The sequence below is a fragment of the Tripterygium wilfordii genome, chromosome 1 (genome assembly GCF_013401445.1).
Source record: "Tripterygium wilfordii isolate XIE 37 chromosome 1, ASM1340144v1, whole genome shotgun sequence".
NCBI classification, from domain to species: domain Eukaryota; kingdom Viridiplantae; phylum Streptophyta; class Magnoliopsida; order Celastrales; family Celastraceae; genus Tripterygium; species Tripterygium wilfordii.
Window position 1 is genome coordinate 2,760,910 of NC_052232.1, and position 19,485 is coordinate 2,780,394.

Genomic DNA, 19,485 nt, shown 5'->3' on the forward strand with positions numbered 1-19,485 from the left:
GCTTGTACTGTAGTATGAGGAACTAATTCTCTTGCTAGGGATCTAATGTAACCTATCCATGAATACTCTATGATTTTGGTTATGATAATTCATAATTATTATTTCATGTTTAAGTATCTACTTGTGTTGGGCTCGGCATCGAGCTGGGACGACGAGGAAATTTAACGCCCAAACCCAGCCTGAGCCTAGATAATTTGGGCCTTGGGTCGGGCTTGGGCTGGGCGTTGGTCTTGCAGGCTGCAATTGTCAGGAAAAAAAAAATTGCGCATTAAAATACACATAACTTTTTAAGGGTGTGGATGAGTGAAATGACAAGTGAGGCCCACTGCTTTGGGTGTCACATGTTTCAAATCAATTGTGAAAACATAGATGCGTATTTTAAGTGCTCAATTTAGGTGCACATAGGAGAATTCCTCATATATATAGTAATGATATCGGATCTCGGGCGGGGTCATTATTCTGGTTTCAGGCTTGGCCTATGCGGTCGGGCTTCGAGCCGGGTCTAACCCAAAAACTTAGGCCCAGGCCCTCCAATAAGCATTAAACACACATAAAATTTGATGAATTTTTGCTAGTTGAATTCGAATGTTAGGAATAACAGGAATTGTTAGCAAAAATACTTTCAATATAACTACGATTGGAGTATTGAATATCTTAAGAGAAAAAGAAGGTTATTCTTTTCTTTTTCTTTTTTTCTCTTTTCTATTTTTCTTTCTTTCTTTGTCACACGGCTCTTGCCTCCTTCAATTCCCAAAAGTGAAGCAAACCTCTATTTTTGCCATCACATGCAACTCCCTTCAAGTACAAGAGCTGACCCCACTCCTTCCTTCTCTTATACTGGCTGCAATAATCAAGAAATGAAATAGGGCCTCTTCCACCATTTAGTGTATAAAAAACCTGAAAACCAAACCAAGAGAATTTCATGTAATATCCAAGATTATTGTGATAAAAGGGAACAAAAGTCAAGTGGAAATAGGTTACAAATATATGTAAAATATGATAACATCACGAAGCTTCTCTATTGTCTTAATGACCCTATAGCCATAAACACCAACAACATGTATCAAGTCATCTTCAAATCTGATTATCCTAATGACCCTATAGCCATTGGAACGTTTCATGGTGAAGAAATGGGAGTTTTGTTGGTTTGTTCTAGAGGGAATATGGGCCTGATCCTTAAACTATTGTTAATTCAGCTCCATGGATCTTCACAGTTGCTGCTAATTCTAATACCGATAGGGATTTCCAATCTACTGTTGTTCAAACTTTCCGAGTAAGCTGTTAATGTAAAGAAAATTAACAATATAGAAGCTTTGAGGCGTGAATACACTGTCCTTAAGACAAATTATTGCCACTACACTTTGAACAATAATAAGCCTTACAGGATTCAACAAAGCATACACTCTCACAAGAATTTTTCAAAGGAAAAAAGGAGAACTGAAAAATAAAACGTAAAGAGACAGTTCTGGACTTGTGTTTATATAGATGTCTATTACCATCAGACATCTTGAACCAATATGTCCCTCCAAAAATAACTTCCTAAAGAAGTTATTTTAGTAACTATTTATACGTATTAGAGTCATGACTATTGGGGTATATTCATGTCTATCCATTATTTTACAATCTATACAACAATCCCCCACTAGATTGTAAAGAATATCTAGTTCCTTTAGTTGTATTCCTTTGTATCAGCATGAATCAACGGTATCAAGTATTAAACCATTTTAGTGTAGTTATCTCAAAGTTCATTAAAGTAAATGGTGAGCAATCTTAAACCACAACTTTGATAATATGAACCGGAAATAACACACATGCCAATATTTCTTTTGAGAATTACATAGTAGCACTTTTATGACCTTGTGCTCTCTCCTGATTTCATGAACATGCTCAAAAAACAACCCAATTCTTTGATAGAAGCGGCACCACTTCTATGTTCATATAGGTGACATTCCCTTAAGTCTTTGCTACTAAGACACATCTTTTCATGGAATGCATTAAGGTTATAACTCAACCTCTCGACTTGTAGCAAATAGCACTAATCCAAACTGAATGAGACACCAGAATTATGTCAGTGCTTCGACTAATCACACAAGAACTTGTTATTACCCATTAAATCCTATTTTGTCAAAAGTCTAGGATTAAGTTTCCATTATTGGTGATTTTTCTATGGATTTTAGTCTCATTCCTATGGATGTATTTTTCACCATGTCTCGAGACAAACCTTTGGTGAAAGGATCGGCAAGATTCTTAAATGTACGTACAAAAACAATTGATATAACTCCATCCGAAATCAATTGACGTACATATTCATGCCTTAGACTTATATGTCTAGACTTGTCATTGTATACTTTATTATATGCTCTAGACATCATTGCTTCACTATCACAATAGAGAGAGATAGCTGGCATTGGTTATGACCACAACTCAATTTCATACAACATATTTCTTAACCATTCTGCTTCTCTTCCTGCAGCGGCTAAGGCAATAAATTCGGATTCCATAGTAGAGTGAGAGATGCATGTTTGCTTCTTAGAAACCCATGAAACAGCACCACCACCAAGTAAAAATATCCAACTGGTTGTTGCCTTGTTTCCATATTCACTTGTAATCCAGCTAGCATCCGAATATCCTTCTAATATAGTCGGATTTTTCATATAATGTAGACCTACCATAATGGATCGTTTAAGATATCCAAGAACTCGTTTAATTGTTTTCCAATGGTCTATACTAGGATTACTAGTATATCGTGACAATTTACAAACTGCAAAAGCAATATCCGATCTTGTACAATGCATGACATACATTAGACTTCCTATTACACTTGCATGCTCAAGTTGAGCAACAGCTCTACCTGAATTCTCAACTAATTTGATACTTGAATCATATGGAGTGTTAGCTTCTTTGAATCTAAGATGTGAGAACTTTGTAAGCATTTCCAACATAATGAGTTTGGTTCAAAGCATAACCCCCACTATGTTTTGTCACCTTGATTCCTAAGATAGTATCCACTTCATTTAAGTCTTTCATCTGGAAAGCAGAAGTTAAATACTTCTTAGTTTCACATATACCATACAAATTAGTACCAAAAATTAGCATGTCATCCACATAGAGACATACTATTACTCCATATTCTTTTGTGAACTTGGAATATATACACCTATCAGCATTATTATGTTTGAATCCATTACTTAAAATAACGAAATCAAATTTTTCATGCCATTGTTTTGGCGCTTGTTTCAAATCATACAATGACTTGACTAATTTGCATACTTTCATTTCATTTCCTGATAGAACAAAAACCCTTCTGGTTGTTTCATATAAACTTCCTCATCGAGATCACCGTTTAAAAATGCCGTCTTTACATCTATTTGATGTACATGTAAATCATATATCGACGCTAAAACCATAATAACTCGAATGGATGTAATACGTGCTACAGGAGCATACGTATCAAAATAGTCAATACCATGTATTTGTTTGAAACCTTTAGCAACTAATCTTGCTTTGAACATTTGAATTGAACCATCTGTGTTCAATTTTCTTCTAAAAACCCATTTGCAACCTATAGGTTTAGAACCTGGGGGTAAGTCTACTAGTACCCACGTATTGTTGGATACTATTGAGTCCATCTCATTATCGATAGCCTCTTTCCAAAAAGCTACATCTCTTGATGTCATGGCCTCCTTAAAAATTTTCAGACCACTATCTTCTATATTCAACACAATTGGTATTTTATTTAATACCATCTCTCTACTGCCCTCGACAAGAAAAGCAATAGCTTGTGAAGAAATAAAATCAAATCCAAAAGATTTTTCTTTCCTAGCCCGTTAACTTCTTCTTGGCTCATCAAACTAATTAGATAACTTTCTTTTCTCACTTAGAGAATTTGGACTAGGTAATACCGAGTTAGGAAATAGACAATCAAGCATTGTATCTTTGTTGGAAGTATTCTCCTGTGAAGCTTCTTAATCATTGACAAACTGATTTTCTAAGAAAATCACATCCCTTGATTTGACTATTACATTGGAACTTAACTCCAACAATCAATATGCTTTAGAATTTTCAGCATATCCGACAAATACACTCTTGATTGCTCTTGGTCCTAACTTTGACCTGTTAGGATCGATAATTCTATAAAAAGCCAAACACCCCCACACCTTCAAGTATTCAGGATTTGGCTTTCTACCTTTTCAAAGTTCATAAGGAGAAATATTTGTTTTTCTTAAAATGATTCTATTATGCACATGACAAGCTGTTAGTAATGTCTCACCCCAAATATTAAGAGGCAACTTCGCTTGTAACATCATGGCATTAACCATATCAACTCGAGTTCTATTTTTCCTTTCCGCAAGTCCATTCTGTTGGGGTGTATAAGAAGCAGTAGACTCATGTATAACGAAAATGTTAAATGGCCCAAGTTTCTTCAGCCTAACAAATCGCAATCCGATGTGGCGCTGAGGTGGAAGGTCCAGTCATCGTGCCAGTGTGGAGTTACCTGGGTAAACGAGATTGACTCTGTCTTTTGCCACTTCTGTCATGCACGGTTCCCGCTTCTTCATTCTTATCACTATTTTAGGTTTCAAAGCTTTCCATAAACTAATTTCTCTCTCATACTATGTAAACTAGAGATCTTGGTTTGAAATTCTTCACTCTTATAACTGTTTTAGATTTCAAAACTTTCCATAACCTAGTTTATCTCTCATACTCTATAAACTAGAGATCTTGGTTTGCAGTTGGAGGGACGAAGTTGGAGATTTGTTGGGTTTCATCGTCCGGTGTTGGGGTATGTGTTCAATGTTGGAGATTTGTTAGGTTTTTCATGGGTATTTTAAGGGAACTCACACTCATCTACGCTTTAGTGAATTGCATTGTTAATTAGGGAGGTTTGTTGATTGATTTGACACACCTTTGTGATCGACATCTTTATTGGGTATGTTATGCATTGTTTTCCATGAGTATGTTATGATTTGGTGTATGAGTTCACAACCAGTTCAAGATTGTCCCCTTTTTTAAGTCATTTGCATTGTTTATTATAGGAGGTCTGGGCCTGCATTGGATTGTTTGTTGGCTTGCAATGTTTATTGATTGCATTGTTGATTTCCCCAGGGATTTTCGAGGGAACTCACACCCAACTGAGCTTAGTATATGATTAGACAAATGGTGCATTGAATTGTTTATTTATGGATTTTTTACCTTGTACATTCCTTTTTTTGATCCATTACATTGCTTTGTTTTTCAGGGTAGGATTTTTTTGTCATTTGCATGGTTAAAAGGTTTTGCATTGTGTTTGAGAACAATGTTGTTCATTTTCAATTAAATGGTCCATATTAAATTGAATCACGTTGTTTGTTTGAACAATTAATTGCATTGAATTGTTTATTTATGGATTTTTTAGCTTGTACATTCCTTTTTTTGGTCCATTACATTGCTTCTCTAGGTAATTGCTTTGTGTTTTAGGGTAGGATTTTTTTGTCATTTGCATGGTTAAAAGGTTTTGCATTGTGTTTGAGAATAATGTTGCTCATTTTCAATTAAATTGTCCATATTTAACTGAATCACATTGTTTGTTTGAACAATTAATTGCAGGGGCAAGAAAATTGATTTGGTAAAGAAATGGAAAGGCATAATAAGTCATATCCAAGGTGGGAGGACTTGCAGCTTGAGGGCAATTATGTTGCCAACTTGATTGAAGGTGTGATGAGTATTCTTAGTGCTATGAGTGCTGCCACCTTTGTTAGTGCATTAAATGTGGTAGGTAGCTCGAATGATCCGATTACTACAAGAGGCAAAAGACGTTCTCCATCTATGAGGAAGAAAAGGATTTTTAAGAGGTCTGTTAGGAACAGCAAAAGTAGCAATAATGTGCTACCAGCATCAACAGGAATAAGTGGAAGCATGGTAACCTTATTTCACATTTTTAGTGTTAATCTTTTTATTTCAATGTAATGTTTAACTGATTAACCTTTTATTTATTTGGCCTCTTTGATGTGTAGGACGCAAGACATGTGGATGGGTCAAGCTTCATGTTTTGAGGAGAAGTTGCAGTTTATTCATGTATTATGTTGTTGAAGTAACAATTACTTTGCTTTATCAAAAACTATTTAGATATCGATTATGCTGTGTAAGTTTATTTATGTATTGAACAATGTAATTTAGACCGGTCCATCAGATCATTGTGTAATGGATGCATTAGAAAACTGGTTGTGGAATAGTTAAGCAAATAGCAGGAAAAGAACAGTGCAATGGGCATTCCGTCGAGAAATGCACATATGGGTGTGTAATTGCTCATGAATGGGACATAAAATATTCAAATGCTTCTAAATGCTTTTGGCCTAGACATATATTATGTGCAGATTCCCAACTTTATAAACAATGTAATTGAAACAAATTAGGGGATTAGCTTAGTTGGGGTGTCAACAGGTCAGAAATAGGTGTGTAGTCAGGCAATGAACACAGGTGAAAAAACAATGCAATGTTCATATAATGTACGTGGGTTGCCAATGTATCATAAAAAAAGGGTTCTTAAACAATGCAATCAGTATTGGTGCAAATGACATGGGTGTTACATTTGTCAATCATATCAATCTCTGAAAGGGTACAATGTAGAATCAATGCAATCACAAAATTCTAAATTCATTTCTTGGCATTAAATTGTTCCACCAGAATATTACATTGTTCACTAATATTACTGACAATATGTCAACTGGTTTAGACATTGTAAAATGTTAACTAGTTGAAATAGTTCAACCATACTAGTCAAAATTATATATACAGTTGTCCGGTTCATTTGCGAAGTTATAATAGCACGATCATCTTCATAATTGGCATTTGTCATTGAGAAGCACGTGAATAACGTGCGCCCTAAACTTTAGAAAATCTTCCTCTGTTAAGGACTTGGGGATGGGTTTGTTGTTGAAGATGCACTCCATTATGTGCATCACAATGATGCCACAATCCACACTGTTACACCATAAAAGCAGATATTCAATTGGATTATAGGATAAATAATATTACAAATGATAAGAGAAAATTTTAGTTAAACTAACGAAGTTACTGATTGTTGGGGTGAGTCTTTCACTGTTGAGAGGGATGTTGGTGGGTTCGATGCACCCCCACTAGGAAATACTATATCATAGTACCTAATCTGTTAAGTCATTACGTTTAAAAAAACAACAAAAAAAACCTAAAAGAAATAAACAATGCAAATGAGTAAACAGTTGGTCAAAGTCAGAGTATAATGAAATATTATCAAAAATCATTTGCATAAAACAATGCAAAGCATATATGTATTGTGAATATTAGGTCATTGTGCAAGCTGACAAATACTTATACAAAGGAACAATGCAAGACACCAAAATATGATGCATTGATTATCTCAGATAGCTCATCAAAATGTAATGCCAAGCTCATGAAGTCCAACTCCAATCCAAACAAACAATGTAAAGTAGACATTAGGGGGTCAAACTTAGATGGATACGCAATAAGTATAATAACCTACCCTACCCAAAAAAAACAATGCAAATCAATAAACAGTGGGTCAAACTCATAGTATAGTGTAATATCATCAAAAATCATTTGCACAAAACAATGCAAATCATACATATATTGGCAAGCTTAGATCATTGTGCAACTTGACAAATACCTCTACAAAGGAACAATGCAATAAAGCAAAATATGATGCCTGGATCAGCTCAAATAAAATGTGGGGCCAAACTCAAAACAATGCAAATCAGTAAACAGTGGGCCAAACTCATAGTACAGTGCAATATCTCAAAAAGCATTTGCATAAAACAATGCAAAGCAATGCAATTGGGGGGGCCACTATCAGATAGTTATATAAACTCAAAAAATTATACAAAAGTTACAATGCAAATCCCATACATATCATGCCAATCTGGAAGTCAGTGTGCAATCTCATAGATACCTCTCCAAAGGAACATTGTAAGACACCAAAATGTAATGTCAAGCTCATGAAATCCAACCCAAACAATCAATGCAATACAAATGGGTATGCAATACAAAACAATACTGTCAAGCTCAGATGTGTCAAAATGCCAAAAAAATTCTTCACATCTAAACAATGCAAAGCTATTAAATTAGGGGGGTCAACCTTGGATATTTAACTAAAGTCAAAAAAAGCTACAGAAATTACAATGCAAATTCCATAGATATCCTACCAAAACCTAGGTGAGCTTGTAATCTCACAGCAAGACACGAAAATATGATACCATGCTCAGCTCATATAGCTCATCAAATGTAATGCCAAGCTCATTAAGTCGAACCAAAATAAACAATGCAAATAAAAAAAATCATAAATCAAACCGTAAGAAGAAAACCAACCATGCTTCGCAAAAAACAATGCAATGTCCAAAATAACACAAAAAAACAACGACAACACTAATAGGAAGACATAACCTTGAACTTTTCTTGGAGTTACATTGATTTTCAACTCAGATAGTACCTACAACCAAATAAAACCAGGTCGATAATCCCCATCACCATTAAAGGACTACAAATATACTGACTTATTATCATACGAGAACACGTTACCTTCAAATTTCTTTCTTTGTTACACTGATTTCCATCTCAAACTACAACTACATGGACGTATAGATGCTAAAAGAAAGAAGAAAGAGAGGAGAAAATGGGTTTTGGGGTTTTGTTTTCAATGCAAGAAGAGAGTCTAGGCTTTAATTGCTCTTGGATTACCGAGAAAGCTTTTGCAAAAAGAGATTTTTTCAAATTAGCCATGTTGGCATGCTGACTATGCATGCCACGTCGACTTGGGCAAACTTGGGTTCAAAATACTTGGGCCATTTAGCAGCTCCGCATGAATAATGCCATGTTCTTCACAAAATTGTGAAAATTCTATAGAGAAGTATTTTCCACCTCTATCACTTAGGAGAACTTTAACTTTTTTCTCCTTTTGATTTTCAACTTTAGTCTTGTATATTTTGAACATCTTAAAAGCTTCATCTTTAGTTTTCAATAAATAAATATACGTAAATCGGGAGAAATCATCAACAAATGTAATAAAGTATCTTTTTCCTCCTCTTGTTAGAGCTCCATTTAATTCACAAATATCTGAATGTATAAGTTCTAACAAATGTGTAGTTCTTTGAACTTTAGGAAAAGGTTGTCTAGTCAATTTTGCTTGAATACATATTTCACATTTATCCTTTGTTTCATGCACAAAAGAGATAATTTTTTGTTTTGACATATTTATTAGAGAATTATGATTCAAATGTGCTAATCGTTTATGCCATACAGAATACTCAACAATATAAGCACAAGAAGCATCAGTATTATTAATACTTAATTTGAACATTCCATTACAAACATATCCCTTCCCAACAAATACACCATTCTTTGAAAAGATAACCTTATCAGACTCTAATACAGCCTTGACTCCACTCTTGCACACATGGCTAGTAGACACCAGATTTTTCCATACTTCGGGTACATAAAATACATTTGTAAGGACAAGCTTTTTGCCCGAAGTAAATAGGAGATCAATCGTTCCTTTGCCACGCATAATAGCCGTGTCTTGATTCCCCATTATTACCACTTCATCTTCAACAACTTTGAAGTCCTTCATCATGGTTTTGTCATTGCAAATATGCACTGTAGCACCTGAATCATACCACCAATCCGTAGATTTTGTAGTTGTAGACATGTGTACTTCGGTTATCATGCCAATTTGCATGTCTGAAATCATAGCCACAATCTCGGCTATGTCATCTTCAATATTATTGGCTGTGTTGGACTTGGCATACTTCTTTTTTAATGGTTTCTTACAGTCTTTGATGTAATGGCCTCTTATGCCACAATTATAGCAAGACCGAATCTTCTTCTCATTGTCTTTGTTGGTGGAACCTTTCTTTTTGAAACCTTTGTTTTTCTTGGGTTTCAAATGCTTGTCATACTTTTTGGACTCATCTTGATCCACAGCATTCACATTAGCAAAAGAACTTGGACCGACACCATCACGAATCCGGTTTTCCTCTTCAATGCGAAGATGTTGTCCAAGTTTTTCCAAAGACATCTCTTTGGTTCAATGCAATAACTTCTTCCTGTAGTCATTCCAAGAAGGTGGTAATTTTGCAATTATCGCACCAACTTGGAGAGCTTCAGGAATTTTCACACTTAAATCACGAAGTTTGCTAACAAGAATCTATAGATCATGAACTTGGTCCAAGACAGAGAGCATATCAATCATCTTAAAATCAAAATACTTCATAATAAGAAACTTATCTGTACCAATCTTCTCTGTCTTGTACTTGGACTCCAACGCGTGCCAAATCTCCTTTGGTGACTTCAATGGTGTGTAGAGATCATAAAGTCGGTCGGATAGAGTGTTTAAAATGTGCCCACAACACATCAACTCATCTTCCTCTCTTTTCTTGTGATCGGCCTTAATCTGATCAGTGTCATTCACGGATGGTTCAGGGAATGATTGAAGTTCTGGATCCAATATGTATGAAATCTTCAAAGCAGTAAGAAGAAACATCATCTTATCTTGCCAACGGGTGAAATTGGTGCCATCAAAGCGATCCAACTTCACATGATCTGGTTGCATGAAACTAAAGGATGATCGGGTCTTAGTATTCTCCATTTATAATTTGTCTTAAGATTGTAAAGAAAATTAACAATATAGAAGCATTGAGGAGTGAATACACTGTCCTTAAGACAAATTATTGCCACTACACTTCGAACAATAATCAGCCTTACAGGATTCAACAAAGCATACACTCTCATAAGAATTTTTCAAAGGAAAGAAGGAGAACTGAAAAATAAAACGTAAAGAGACAGTTTTGGACTTGTGTTTGTATAGATGTCCATTACCATCAGACATTTTGAACCAATATGTCCCTCCAAAAATAACTTCCTAAAGAAGAAGTTATTTTAGTAACTGTTTTAAACAAATTCAAAACTGTTTATACGTATTAGAGTCATGACTATTGGGGTATATTCATGTCTATCCATTATTTTACAATCTATACAACAGTTAATTGAAATGACCAACCAGAAAACTGAGTCATGCTTCATTAAACGTATATTTACTTTATTGTTCTTCTTCTGGTAGGGTTCAGCCATTAATTTTTCAAACCTCACTCGCTCCAAGACTTATCCGCTTGCGTTTGGAGATCAGGATGTAGCAGCAAAAGTTTACCACTATATCAGAGGCAATGTAAATTTGATGAATGTTATTTTTGGCATTCTTAACCTTTATCAGTTGACATTATTGGTTATAGAGAGTTGCTGATGTTCATGCTTTGAGCTAATATTTGAAAAATGATGGAATACAACATGTGAATCAATCCTTTAACCCTGATGCAGGAAACGCTTTCCGGGATCATTAGAGCCAAGTAAAGTAGTAGGCAGGATTGTTGTTTGCATATATACAGATATAAATATTTCAAGGAAAATCAAGAGATTGGTTGTAGAAGATGCTACAGCCGAAGGACTAATTCTAATCTATGAGTATGAGGTGTGCCTTTCAATACTAACTAAACCAATGTAATGTAACCTCTTTATTTGGCTTGGTAACAAGCAACATTGCTCAATCCATCTAGTGCTTAGACAGAAAACCAACAGCGACAATCCTTCCGTCACTCACTGTTCCACGGTATAAACCAGCAGCAGCAGTTGCATATTTTTCTTCAAAAGGCCGCCGCCCTGGAGAGCTTACAGAGAACATTGCACATATCATTTTCAGTGAAATGTGCATTCCCTTCATAAGATGAATGTGTTTCAATATACATGATTTCTGCAAAAGCATAGTTGTTAAAATTATAACGAAAATTGGTTATATCCAGCCTGATATCATGGCTTCGGGACGTGTAGCCATTTTAGCTGCCATGGTTCCAAAGCCAGAGGGTGTTCTGATTGGAAAAAAACCATCTAAATTTGGCTTATTATCAGGAACATAGATGGCTTGCCTTCATGTCAATTGGGCTGCAGCATTCATAAAATCCGTGCACCGCCAGTGGAGCTCATCCATGATCAGATCAACCCTCATGACCACATGTGCATTTAGAAGTGAATTACACAATTGAGTTGTACAAAAAAAAAAGTACTTACATTGGTTTCTATTCTGTACTCTATGCAGCAACTATTTATAACAACATGAGACAGGTCTTAACAAACAGCTCAGCACAATTAGCAAATCCACATGAGACCGGACGGTCGGAGAAATAAGCCCTTTAAAACCAGTACTTAACCCTAGATTAATTCTGGAGACAACCACAGAAGACTACCTTCAATTCCTTTGTTATTATGGCTATCCAGAAAAAAACCATAAGATCCATGTGGAATACTAAATTTAGCTGCCCTAAGACTTCTTATGACAATCTCATCTCTAACATCACCTATTCATCAATCTCTATAGGTAGAGCTTCTCATACAATCAAAAGAACTGTAAAAAATGTGGGATTGCCAAATGCCACATACAATATTACTATTGAGGCAGAAATTCGCATGTCCGTTATGGGAATGTGGGATCCTCCTCAACATCATCAAAGGAATTGTGCAGGGCCTGTGAGCCCATGCCGGAGCTCTGTTGGGCCTAGACCCAGTTGGGCCGTTGGATCGTGGCGGGTTTCCCTATTGGCCGTGTGCAATAAGATTTTGCCAGTATAAATCAAAATAAATCTTGCGCCTTCCTATGTAGAATCCATGACCTAATAATAAAGGTGGGAGCGAGAGTAACCCATGACCTAAGACCTCTTATGACAGTCTCATCTCTAGGTGCATGCTCCAGCAGCTGTGAAGGATGGTTTTTACTGAGACAATAATAAAATAAAATAAAAAGGCTTCTTTCAAAGACTCATTCAATGGCAGGAAAGGTCCAAATGGATACAATTTTGGTTCGACCACATAGCGTGGTGGTCAACATTCTGTCTGCATTTTGTTTACAGTGAATGTTGAATAATCAAGAAGTGAAAATAAAAATGATCTTGGTCATGTGCTGTCGTGAAAGGATATCTGCTTATTGAAAATCTTTTCTTTCTTAGTTATTGGTGTGAGGAGTTTTGTTTATAAACCACATGGTTGGGTTATACTAGACAAATGTAGAATTATAGTAACAAGTAGAGTAGAGACCACATCCAACTGGACCGAGACTTTACTCCAATACGATGTTGAAATGTTCAGCCCAAATATACTAACAATATTATCCTCTTTGGGTTTATCGGTTCACTATTACTACATCGGGCCTGTAAAATTTTGTTTTCCATGGCCGTCGTAAATGGTACTTAGGCCAAGAAAATGTTTTATTAATGTGTGAGGGTATGAACTTTACTTATAACACACTCAGCTAGATTATGCCAAACCGATTGGGAAGATTGTCTAACATGAGTCATAGTTTAGACCTTTCAATTTCATAGCCCAGATCACTCTTTGACTATATGGGATACACCAAAATCCTACTACGTAACTCCACTCCACTTCTTCCATGGTAGAAAGTTTCCTGCCCTGCTGAGTAAACCAATTGTTGTTCATAATTCTATATAAAACATATTAAAGATCACATCTTTATCATTTGAACGGTAATTAATTTTGACTATGCAGTCAGATTCATGGACTAAACCCATTTTCATATACATATTCAGTCTCTGGTCCTCTTCATGAGAGAGGCCCTATTGGTTTGAGTATCTTAGCTTTGCTTATATGTCACTACACTCGGTTGAGTTATGCCAGACCAATGTGTGATTATAGTTTTGACACGCTTCTGTACTTGTGAGTTGCGTTATGTCAAGACACGTCCAATTGGACCGAAACTTTGCTCCTATACCCTGTTGAAACTCATAACGCAAATACACCAACAATATTGTCCTCTTTGAGTTTATTGGTTCACTATTACTACATCGGGCCAGTAAAATTTTGTTTTTCATGGCCGTCGCCAATGATAATTGGCCCAAAAAACACGTTATTAATGTGTGACGGTATGAACTTTACTCATAAGACACCCGATTGGGTTATGCCAAACATATTTTAAACCTTTCAGTTTCATTGCCCAAGTCACTCTTTGACTACATGGATACACCAAAAACGTAGTACGTACGTAGCTTCACTTCTTCCATCCATGGTAGAAAGTCTCAATAATTTTATATAAAATATATTAAAGATCACATCTTTCTCATTTAAATAGTAATTAATTTGGACTATAGAGTCAGTTTCATGGACTAAATCTACCAGGGAAACAAAAAAAAACATAGATTCATGAATTAAATCCAATTTACAGACAGATATTCAACCCCTGGTCCTTTTAAAACAAAAAAGAAGCTGCAAGGAAGAAGTTTTGAGCAAGGAAGAATATTCAAAGCATGAAATCCAAAAATCAGCTGCCTAATCCCACCAACACTTGCTGTTGGCGATATTTTAAATAAAAAATAGAAATAGAATATTTAAATGTAATCAATTATATTATTCATTATCATATTTATCTTGTCTAATTATAATTACCTATGTAACCTATCTAACTGAATGGGAAACATTAAATCTCACATTGGAAAGTTAGGAGAGCTAACATCGATTAATAAGAGGGATCAAGTTAATGGATAAATGTGATGGGCTTGGATATGGATCCAACCCACCGGCGTAAGGGAGTGAGGAAAGAGGGGAGTATATAAACTCAACCTATATAAACCCCTCTACCTTGTGGGGCTTCGAGCAAACCATTCCTGGTGCACCTCCTCTGAACCAAAGAATTGCAGAGCGCTCGATCCCAGCCTATATAAACCCCTCTATCTTGTGGGGTTTCGAGCTAACCATGCCTAGTGCACCTCCTTTGAATCAAAGAACTGCAGAGCACTCGAATCCAACCAATATAAACCTTTCTATCTTGTGGGGTTTCGAGCTAGTCATTCCTGGTGCACCTCCTCTAATCAAAGAACTACAGAACGCTCGAATCTCCTTGAAGAGAACGAGATACCATACTTTCTGCTATTCTGTTATGCAGAATTTACTCTCCACACACAATATTATTTATTTTTTTTGCCTTATGGGTCCCTAATATACTATTCATAGTCTTAACTATGCACAATTGGGATTTTCTTAGTCAAATATACATACAGCAGCCTATTCTTACTTTTTTCCCAAAACCCTTGAAATACAGCTTGTGCACAAATTAAACTAATAAGTTCTAGTCATACAGTTGAAATTGGGTTAAATGTTCAGTGAGCAAAAGTATTTTTTTTTACCATCCTAATAGCTTGAATAAATGGTCATTGAAACAAGGTTATGATTCACACTTTTACAAAATTTTAAAATTAAACAGCCTTCTGAATCTAACTGAAGATGAGAAGTTATGACAAAAGGATAATCATCTTGAGAATGTTTGAAGCACGAACTTTTAAGATATTATTGCAAGAGCATAAACTACAAGTGTAGTATTATTATTATGCTAATAAGCACTACCATAATTCAGACACCAATGTTTTCTTACACAATACAAAGCAAAAGCTAATTAATTTTGTCTATTAGCAATGTAGTTAGCTAAGTAGTACAATGGAGCAGCCTTTGAAGCATCAAAACAGTCAATCTCTCCAATGGCTTGATCCACCAATTCTATGGCGAACTTTTTAGCCTTGTCGATTCCCATCAGCCTCGGATATGTGGCCTTATTGGTCGCCAAATCCTTTCCGGCAGTCTTTCCGAGCTCTGCAGATGATTTGGTCACATCCAGAATGTCATCAACCACTTGAAACAACAATCCTACACACCTTGCATATTTTCTAACTCTCTCTGTATCAATTACACTCCCTCCTCCCATTATTGCTCCACAAACCACTGATGCCTCTAATAGTTTAGCAGTTTTGTGCACATGGATGTACTCCAATTCCTTCAAACTCACATCCTTCCCTTCACTGTCTATGTCCACAACCTGTCCGGCCACAAGCCCCGCGGCCCCAACAGCCGATCCTAACTCTGCGAGGGCTTGAACGATGCGAGAAGGGGAAACGTTCAAAGTTCTAGCAGCGACGTGCTCGAATGCAAGTGAAAGTAGTGCATCACCAGCAAGAATTGCAGTCTCTTCACCATAAACTTTGTGGTTCGTAGGCTTGCCTCGCCTAAGATCGTCGTTGTCCATACAAGGAAGATCGTCATGAATCAACGACATGGTGTGAATCATCTCCATCGCGCACGCCATTGGCATCGCTGACGATTCATCTCCACCCACCAATTCACAAGAAGCAATACATAAAACTGGACGAACCCTCTTGCCTCCTGCAAGAAGAGAGTATCTCATAGCTTCATGAATCTTCTGAGGATGCTTCAATGGAACTGCCTCATCTAGTGCTTTGTTCACCTTCTCTGCCTTTGAAGACATATACTCATCAAACTGAAATCTACCCAGAGATGGGTTTTGTGATCTGGGGATCAATTCTTCAACATGGGTGGCATGAATTCTCATTGGCACAAGTTTGGCCTGGTGAAATGGTGCTCTAAAGAGGTCTTTTCGACCATTGGATAGGCGTTTGAGAAGGAAAGAGTTGTCATAGACAGGGATGGTTGCAGAGAAAGCCATTGAAATGGAGGTTGTTGGAATGAGAACAGAATTCCTTCTGGGTTATTTTGTTTTCTTTGGCTGGCTAATATAAAGAAGATGGTTGTGAATAGGATGCTTTATAGTGCCCAAACTTGGTCATTGTAGTTATTCCCTATGATATAGTTTGGACCCTTGTGGTAGATTTGGTTTATTCATGCACAATTATGTGCTTCATCCAAGGAGGAATCTTTATTTTTTTTCCCTCTAAATAATTTCATCTTAATTAATATATTGCATTGTTGGCAAATGGCAATGGAAGATAAGGACAAACTTGAAAAGGTTATATAAGATTGAAATTTATTTGGCAGAGTGGGTGGGTTGGGTTAAACTAATGATTTATAGAAATGACAATTGTGGAATATTTGGGCCAGATTACAAACATCTGGCCCCAGATCTCGATAATCCAAATGGGATTTGTTGGTAAATTAAAATAGGGGTAATTACCAATAAAGACACAATTGAAGACATCCTCCAATAAATATGGCCAAAAAAAATTATTAATAAGGACAGATTTTATTAAATTACCCATATGCACATATTCATTTAATACAATTACATGGCAACAAACATCCTTTCCATTTTCTCCAACACGTGCGCAAAAGGATCAAAGGTCCCACAATTATAAGTTTTTCAAGATATGAAAATGAATAATCTCAATAATAATACATAAACTCAATGATACGTGTCATCATTTAATTGATCAATATCATGTGTTTGCAACGTGGAATATCAATAAAAAATAAAATTACACATAGCCACGTCATCTCCGTTATAATGGAAAAGTGGTCGAAAGCTACTTGGAATAATTGTTTGAAGTGCAAGGGCTTGTTTAGCCCAAAAAAAAAGAGTAGAGGTGCTCAATTGACATTTTATTGAAAATACATGGACTGCTTCGTTATTTATCTCTTTTTATATTATTTTATTTCTCATTGATTAAATATGATCTAATAAAATTATTTTTTACTTTTAATTTGTCTATTCAAATTAACTATTTCACTTTTTATAGAGTGTAACTTTTTATAGGAGCCCCTTGTAGAATGAGTAAATGTTATTTTTGACTACTGACAGATGATCCATATTACAACTCAGTCCTCCACATTCTAAACATTACAAACTAGTCATTGGCTTTACTGATTCATTCCACAGGTAGATTTGGTTGAGTTTCGATCAATCAACGTGCTGACCTAACACATTGACCAAACGAAAAATATTTAAAAATTCGCAAAATATTTCTTGGGGTCCACATATTTTGTCCTTTCATGGCTCGCCACTTTTCGGCACCTCTTCGCAGCCGATAAGGGTCCTATGTATTCCACCTCCCCTGCACTGTGGAAAAGAAAGATTGCCTTCCTAGTGGTAGACTTCTTTTGAACAAATCCACGCGCTCTATCTTATATATGTCACAGTCGTCAATTATACATACCGAGCATAGCCTCTCAAAGTGTCTCCCTTCCCTAGCATAGATGAGAACTCTACACCTGACGGTCTATGACCCTGTGCGGAAAGTTTCAACCAGGGTTATCAGACGCAAATTAGCGCCTCAAATAGTGGTTGTAGCGACCTTTTTGGTGTCCGACTTGATGCACGAGCTGATCTTATTCTACATTGGAAGAAAAATTCCAATTGGAAGCTCATATGCTTCTGTGTTTAACGGGGTGTGCTTGGCTATCGAGTTTGCAGTGAAAAAGGAAGTGAACGGGAAATTGAGGCAGCCAAGGATTGTTACCATGTCGGTGGTGGTTGCAGCGTTCTCTTTGGCTATCAGTGTTTGGCAATTCATGTTGGTGGTATTGAAACATTTGGAACGTGGGGCACTGAGTAATAACAGGGGGTCATCCGTCAATAGCCAAAAATAATATTTACTCCTTATAGACTTGCCCCATGAGTTATATTCAATGGTCCATCTTGACCATTCAACAAAGACTTTGGCCATGAGAAAAGATGGCCCAAATTGGCGATTTAGGGTCAATTGCCTAGGTTGGAAATAAATTTGATCCACTGAACAGATTAGTCAAGTTATTTTTTGGCACAGATTAGTCAAGTTATTTATAGAAATGACAATTGAGGAATACCGCAGGCAGATTACAACATTTGCCCCAAATCCCAACAATCCAAATGGGATTTGCTGGTAAATTAAAATAGGGACAGTTACCAATAAAGACACAATTGAAAACATCTTCCAATAAATACAACCAAAAAAATATTAATAAGGATATATTTTATTAAATTATCTATATGTCCCTATTCATTTAATAAAATTACATAGCAATCAACGTTATTTCCATTATTCCCACATTTTCTCCAACACACATGGGCAAAACAATCAAAGGTTCTATAACTATAAGTTTCCAGGATATGAAAATGAATAATCTCAATAATCATACATATATTCAATGAAACATGTCATCATTTAATTGACCAATACCACGTGGAATATCATTAAAAAAATAAAATTACACACCATCAACTAACAGTCACGTCATCTCCGTTTTGATGGAAAAATGGTGGAAGGCCTATTTTGAACCGTTGTTTGAAGTGCAAGAGCTTGTTTGACCCCAAAAAATAGAGGGGCTCAGTTGATCATTTTTAAAAGTACATGAACTATTTCGTTACTTATCTCTTTTTTATATTATTTTCTCATTAATTAAATCATATCACATTAATTTATTTTTTTTAATTTTTATAATTTGTATATTCAATTTAGAGTGTTATTTTTTTAATTTAAATTTGTCATACAATATAATAGGAAATAGTTATAAATTTTTACTTCAACCAAATATGACAATGAAATTAATGACGTCGGGAAAATAATATGACAGTGTGATTCAAACATTGACAAAAAAAAATTCCCGACATCCTCTTTACATTTTCATTTCCAAATCCACGAACAAAAAAAGCCCTAAAATTTGACTCCAAACTCAACCATCCCCTCC

General features: G+C 35.9%; 2 protein-coding genes and 1 pseudogene across 2 annotated transcripts; 2 read left to right on the forward strand and 1 right to left on the reverse strand.

Annotated features, from left to right (window-relative positions):
- The first annotated feature begins 1,058 nt into the window (after nt 1-1,058).
- LOC119995273 lies at nt 1,059-12,779 on the forward strand (annotated as a pseudogene).
- Nucleotides 12,780-15,339: 2,560 nt separating this feature from the next.
- Nucleotides 15,340-16,655, reverse strand: LOC119998513 (geranylgeranyl pyrophosphate synthase, chloroplastic/chromoplastic-like). The gene has a single exon (XM_038845868.1). The coding sequence runs from the start codon at nt 16,529-16,531 to the stop codon at nt 15,470-15,472; it is 1,062 nt and encodes a 353-aa protein (XP_038701796.1). The 5' UTR covers nt 16,532-16,655; the 3' UTR covers nt 15,340-15,469.
- Nucleotides 16,656-18,015: 1,360 nt separating this feature from the next.
- LOC119995285 (long-chain-alcohol O-fatty-acyltransferase-like) lies at nt 18,016-18,408 on the forward strand. The gene has a single exon (XM_038841744.1). The coding sequence runs from the start codon at nt 18,016-18,018 to the stop codon at nt 18,406-18,408; it is 393 nt and encodes a 130-aa protein (XP_038697672.1).
- The last annotated feature ends 1,077 nt before the right edge of the window (nt 18,409-19,485 follow it).

Bases quoted from the DNA above. Each gene is read 5' to 3' on its own strand.
- LOC119998513 (XM_038845868.1), bottom strand. From the start codon at position 16,531: ATGGCTTTCTCTGCAACCATCCCTGTCTATGACAACTCTTTCCTTCTC.
- LOC119995285 (XM_038841744.1), top strand. From the start codon at position 18,016: ATGAGAACTCTACACCTGACGGTCTATGACCCTGTGCGGAAAGTTTCA.